The sequence below is a fragment of the Piliocolobus tephrosceles genome, chromosome 16, assembly GCF_002776525.5.
Source record: "Piliocolobus tephrosceles isolate RC106 chromosome 16, ASM277652v3, whole genome shotgun sequence".
Classification (NCBI taxonomy): domain Eukaryota; kingdom Metazoa; phylum Chordata; class Mammalia; order Primates; family Cercopithecidae; genus Piliocolobus; species Piliocolobus tephrosceles.
In genome coordinates, this window is record NC_045449.1 from 19,896,394 (window position 1) to 19,902,843 (window position 6,450).

The following is a 6,450-nucleotide window of genomic DNA, read 5'->3' on the forward strand; positions in this document are numbered from 1 at the left end:
CCGACCTTTCTCTCTGGCTGCCCTTAAGATTTTTTCCTTCATTTCAACTTTGGTGAATCTGGCAATTATGTGTCTTGGAGTTGCTCTTCTGGAGGAGTATCTTTGTGGCGTTCTCTGTATTTCCTGAATTTGAATGTTGGCCTGCCCTGCTAGGTTGGGGAAGTTCTCCTGGATGATATCCTGTAGAGTGTTTTCCAATTTGGTTCCATTTTCCCCCTCACTTTCAGGCACCCCAATCAGACGTAGATTTGGTCTTTTTACATAATCCCATACTTCTTGCAGGCTTTGTTCATTTCTTTTTCTTCTTTTTTCTTTTGGTTTCTCTTCTTGCTTCATTTCATTCATTTGATCCTCAATCGCTGATACTCTTTCTTCCAGTTGATCGAGTTGGTTACTGAAGCTTGCGCATTTGTCACGTATTTCTCGTGTCATGGTTTTCATCTCTGTCATTTCGTTTATGACCTTCTCTGCATTAATTAGTCTAGCTGTCAATTCTTCCACTCTTTTTTCAAGATTTTTAGTTTCTTTGTGCTGGGTACGTAATTCCTCCTTTAGCTCTGAGAGGTTTGATGGACTGAAGCCTTCTTCTCTCATCTCATCAAAATCATTCTCTGACCAGCTTTGATCCGTTGCTGGCGATGGGCTGTGCTCCTTTGCGGGAGGACATGCGCTCTTATTTTTTGAATTTCCAGCTTTTCTGCCCTGCTTTTTCCCCATCTTTGTGGTTTTATCTGTCTCTGGTCTTTGATGATGGTGACGTACTGATGGGGTTTTGGTATAGGTGTTCTTCCTGTTTGATAGTTTTCCTTCTGACAGTCAGGACCCTCAGCTATAGGTCTGTTGGAGATTGCTTGAGGTCCACTCCAGACCCTGTTTGCCTGGGTATCAGCAGCAGAGGTTGCAGAAGACAGAATATTGCTGAACAGCGAGTGCACCTGTCTGATTCTTGCTTTGGAAGCTTCCTCTCAGGGGTGTACTCCACCCTGTGAGGTGTGGGGTGTCAGACTGCCCCTAGTGGGGGATGTCTCCCAGTTAGGCTACTCAGGGGTCAGGGACCCACTTGAGCAGGCAGACTGCCCCTTCTCAGATCTCAACCTCCGTGTTGGGAGATCCACTGCTCTCTTCAAAGCTGTCAGACAGAGTCGTTCGCGTCTGCACAGGCTTCTGCTCCTTTAGCTGAGCCCTGTCCCCAGAGGCGCAGTCTACAGAGACAGGCAGGTTTCCTTGAGCTGCTGTGAGCTCCACCCAGTTCGAGCTTCCCAGTGCCTTTATTTACCTACTTAAGCCTCAGCAATGGCGGGCGCCCTTCCCCCAGCCTCGCTGCTGCCTTGCGGTTAGATTGCTGCAGACTGCTGTGTTAGCAAGGAGGGAGGCTCCGTGAGCATGGGACCCTCCCGGCCAGGTGTGGGATATATTCTCCGGTGTGCCGGTGTTATAGTGCAGTATTGGGGTGGGAGTTACCCGATTTTCCAGGTGTTGTGTGTTTCAGTTCCCCTGGCTAGGAAAAGGGACTCCCTTCCCCCTCGCGCTTCCCAGGTGAGGCGATGCCTCGCCCTGCTTCAGCTCTCGCTGGTCAGGCTGCAGCAGCTGACCCGCACGGATTGTCTGGCACTCCCGAGTGAGATGACCCCAGTACCTCAGTTGAAAATGCAGAAATCACCGGTCTTCTGTGTCGCTCGCACTGGGAGATGGAGACTGGAGCTGTTCCTATTCGGCCCCATCCCATTATTTTGAGCCCATGTGTTTCTTTGTGTGTGAGTTGGGTCTCTTGAATACAGCATACTGATGGGTCTTGGTTCTTTATCTAGTTTGCCATACTGTTTCTTTCCATTGGAGCCTTTAACCCATTTACATTTAAGGTTAGTAGTAGTATATGTGGATTTGATCTCGTCATCATGATGTTAGCTGGTTATTTTGCAGACTTCTTTATGTGGTTGCTTCATAGTGTCACTGTTCTTTGTACTTTAATGTGTTTTTCTGGTGCCTGGTAATGGGTTTTCCTTTTCATATTTGCTGCTTCCTGCAGGAGCTCTTGCAAGACAGGTCTGGTAGTAACAAATTCCCTCAGCATTTGCTTGTCTGAAAAGGATCTTATTTATCGTTTGTTTCTGAAGCTTAGTTTGGCCAGATGTGAAATTCTGGGTTGCAAATTGTTTTCTTTAAGAATGTTGAATATTGGTTCCCAGTATCTTCTGACTTGCAGGGTTTCCACTGAGAGGTCTGCTGTTCATCTGATGGAGTTCCCTTTTTAGGTGACCTGGCCTTTCTGTCTGACTGCCCTTAACATTTTTTTCTTTCATTTAGACTTTGGAGAATCTGGTGATTATGTGTCTCAGGGATGATCTCCTTGTGGAGTATCTTACTGGGGTTCTCTGGATTTCTTGAATTTGAATGTTGGCCTGTCTTGCTAGGCTGGGGAAGTTAGTTCTTTTGGATGATATGCTGAAGTATGTTTTCCAACTTTGTTCCATTCTCCCTGTCTCTTTTGGGTACTCCAATCCATCATAGATTTCGTCTCTTTATGTCATCCCATATTTTTTGATGGTTTCATTCATTCCTTTTCATTCTTTTATGTCTATTCTTGTCTGCCTGTCTTATTTCAGAAAGATCATCTTCAAGCTCTGAGATTCTTTGCTTTGCTTCACCTATTCTGTGATATATACAATATCACAGTTATATATAACAATATAAGTTGATTTCATTGTCAAGTTCTTGTAGTGTGTTTTTCAGCTTTAACAGGTAAGTTATGTTTTTCTCTAGACTGGCTATTTTGGCTGTCCACTCCTGTATTGTTTTATCATAATTCTTAGCTTCTTTGCATTGGGTTACAAGATGCTCATTTAGGTCATTGAAGTTCATTGTTATTCACATTCTGAAGTCTACTTCTGTCATTTCAACCATCTCAGGCTCAACCCAGTTCTGATCTCTTGCTGGAGAGGTGTTGCAAGGGCACTCTGGCGTTTTGAGTCTTCATGGTTTTGGGGTAATTTCTCATTTCTGTGGGTCTGTCTTAACCTTTGACCTTGAGGATGGAGTTTTGTGGCTTTTTAAATTGTTACTATTGTTGTTTCCTGTTTGTTTTTCTTTTAACAGTCTGGCTACTCTTCTGCAGGGCTGCTGCAGTTTGCTGGGGGTTCATTCTATACCCTAGTTCCCTCGGTTTTTCCCACAGCTGAAAGTATCACCAGTGAAGTCTGTGAAACAGCAAAGATGGCTGCCTGCCCCTTCCTCTGGAAGCTCTAGCCCAGCAGGGTACTGACCTATTGCTGGCTCAAACGTGCCTGTAGGAGGTGGCTGGAGACCCCAGTTGGGAGGTCTCACCCAGTCAGGAGGAAAGGGATAAGGGACCTACTTAAAGAATGATTCTGGCTACTTTTTGGTAGACCAGCTGTGATGTGTTGGTTATTCCTTCAGCTCCTGTTCAGTTGAGCTACCAAAGGCCCACAGGCTGAACTGGCTGAGAAGCCTGAAAGGCCTAGGTGGCAGCCTGCCCCACCCCTCAGGCACTCCATCCCAGGGAGAAATTAGAGCTCTGTTAACCCCCGTAGAACATGAGTGACCTACAATTTTGATTTGCCCTCTTACTGGTGATGTTGCCATTGATCATTAACAGTGGTGTCTGCTAGCTTTCTCCTCTGTAATGTTACTTTTTCACCTTGTGATTAATTAGTATTAATATTTTATGGGGAGATAATTTGAGACTATGTAAATATCTCTGTTCTTCATCAAACTCAATTTATTCATTTACTTGATTCAATATAAACTTGTGGTTTATTTCATTTAGTAGGTTATAATTTGTCAATTTTTTACAGTTTTTTTCTTTTTAGAATTGTTTTATTTTGACAGTTTTAGACTTATAGAAAAATAGTAAGAAAACTACAAAACTTTCTTAGATATTATTCCCCAGATGTGAACATTTTAATATATTTGCTTTATCCTTTCTCCTTCTTCTCTTCTCTTTCTAGATAAATGTAAATGTAGGTGCATAATATAGACTTTTTCTGAATGGTTTATAAGTTGCCAGAATGATGCCTCTTTATTTCTAAATAACTTTGTGTGTATCTCCTAAAAATAAGGTATTATCTTCCATAATTATAGTATAGCTATCAAAATCGGGATATTAAAATTGGTTTAATATTAATGATTAATATATCATCCATAAACCTTATTTTGCTTTTTCCAGTTGTCTCAATAATATTCTTTATAAGCCAAAGAATTTAAGATGGGAGATTTTACAATCCATGATGTTGAGATTTATAATTCATGATGTTTAGAGTTTTCAGCGTTTTTACGTAGATTCTTTCTCATCTCTGTGGACCTGTTTACCTCCGATCTTTGAGGTTGCTGACCTTTGAAGGGGTCGATCTGTGTCAAATTATTCTGTCTTTTTAGTCCCTTTTAGTCTGGGATGATTCCTGAGTCTGTCCTTGATATTTATGACATTTATGTGTTTGAAGAGTATGGGTCAGTTTTTTATAGATTTTGTCTCAGTTTGGGTTCATAGGATGTTTCTTCATGATTCGGTTCAGGTTATGCCATTCAGGCAGAAAGGTCACACAAGTGAGGCTGAGTCCTTCCCAATGCAGCGTATCTGGAGGCATATGCTATTACTTGGCTCCATTACTGGCCAGTGTTGACTTTGTTTGGTTGAGAATATGCCCATGGTAAAGTGACTATCTACCCTTTGTGTTTCACCAGTGTCTTAATGTGGACATAGTTTGAGGCTCTGTAAATGTCTGATTACTCCTTAACATCTCACCCACTAGATTTAGCATTTCATTGATGATTCTTAGTTGGATCAATTATTATTATGGTGGTTGCCAAATCATGATTGTCTTAATCTTTCATTCCTTCTACATAGATAAGTAAAACAAGACAAAACCAACCAACAAATAAGGGAGAAGGGAAAAGGTATTGTTTTATTGTTCAGGTTCCCTCAGCTTTGACCAGTGGTAGCCATTTCAAGCTGAGTTCATGTCTTTTTGACTTGTCTATTGTTCTTTGAACACTTCCTTACTTTCTGGCATAAGCTCTTTCAACCTTATCTTGTATTTTCTCTGCCCCAGCCCTCAGATCAGCCGTTTCCATTTTTTTTCCAGAAGCCCTGACTTTCTTTAGAGGACAGTAACTAGAAACAAATATCTGGGCACAAATTGTGGTAGATATGTATGGCTATTGGAGTCATCATTGCTCATAGGCTTCCTCAGTCAACAGAGCAGAAAAATACAGTTGGATGGATAAATATACAAACATACATACTTACATTCACCCATATTTCTTTGTTAGAATATACTGAAAACCATTAGTTTTTCCTGGTGATTCTAATTCCAGTTGAATCACACATGGCTCATTTTAGTTTTTTTTTCTCTTTCAGTACTCTTGACCCTTGAACAATGTGGAAGTTAGAGGGGCTGAACCTCACGCAGCTGAACATTTGCCTAAATTTTGACTTCCCCAGAATGTGAATGCTGACTGACCTGATTAACAACCTACTGTTGACCAGAAACCTTATCCATAACAAAGTTGATTAATACATATGCTATATATTCTATATATTATGTACTATATTCTTATAAAAGTAAGCTAGAATTGCCTTAGCTATTCCAGCTCTTTTTGGGTTCGATATCAATTTTTAAATAGTTTATCCTAATTCTGTGAAGAACGTCATTGGTAGTTTGGTAGCTGACTTCAAACTATACTACAAACCTGCAGTAACAGAAATAACATGGTACTGGTACAACAGCAAACACATAAACCAATGGAACAGAATAGAGAGCTCAGAAATAATGCAGCACACCTACAACCATCCAATCTTCAACAAACTCCATTTTAAAAAAGCAATGGGGAAAGGACTTTCTATTCAATAAGTGGTGCTGGGACAACTGGCTAGTCATATGCAGATTGAAACTGGACCCCTTCCTTACACCAGATACAAAAACTAACTCAAGATGGATTAAAAACTTAAATCTAAAATGAAAACATATTAAAACCCTGGAAGATAACCTAGAAAATACCATTGTGGACATAGGACCTGGAAATGATCTTCATGACAAAGATGCCAAAAGTAATTGCAGGAAAAACAAAAATCGGCAAATGGGACCTAATTAAACTAAAGAGCTTCTTTACAGCAAAGGAAACTATCAACAGAGTAAACACACAGAAAGGGAGAAAATATTTGCAATCTACCCATCTGACAAAGGTCTAATATCTAGCATCTGCAGGGAACTTAAACAAATTTACAAGAAAAAAAACAAACAACCCCATTAAAAAATGGGCAAAGGACATGAACAGATACTTTTCGAAAGACATAACATGTGGCCAACAAGGTTATGAAAAAAATATTTAAACTCACTAATCATTAGAGAAATGCAAATCAAAACTATAGTGAGACACCATCTCACAGCAGTCAGAATGACTATTATTAAAAGGCCAAAAAATAGCAGATGCTAG

General features: G+C 40.6%; 1 protein-coding gene across 1 annotated transcript in view; it reads left to right on the forward strand.

Annotated features, from left to right (window-relative positions):
• The window catches only part of LOC111532253 (putative coiled-coil domain-containing protein 144C), a 34,428-nt gene extending 28,835 nt beyond the window's left edge, over window positions 1–5,593 (forward strand). Inside the window, exon 6 of the mRNA XM_026448668.1 lies at window positions 5,375–5,593. Within this exon, the coding sequence (XP_026304453.1) occupies window positions 5,375–5,383 (9 nt within the window). The 3' untranslated portion in view covers window positions 5,384–5,593. The remainder of the gene's footprint in view (window positions 1–5,374) is intronic.
• Window positions 5,594–6,450: the final 857 nt, after the last annotated feature.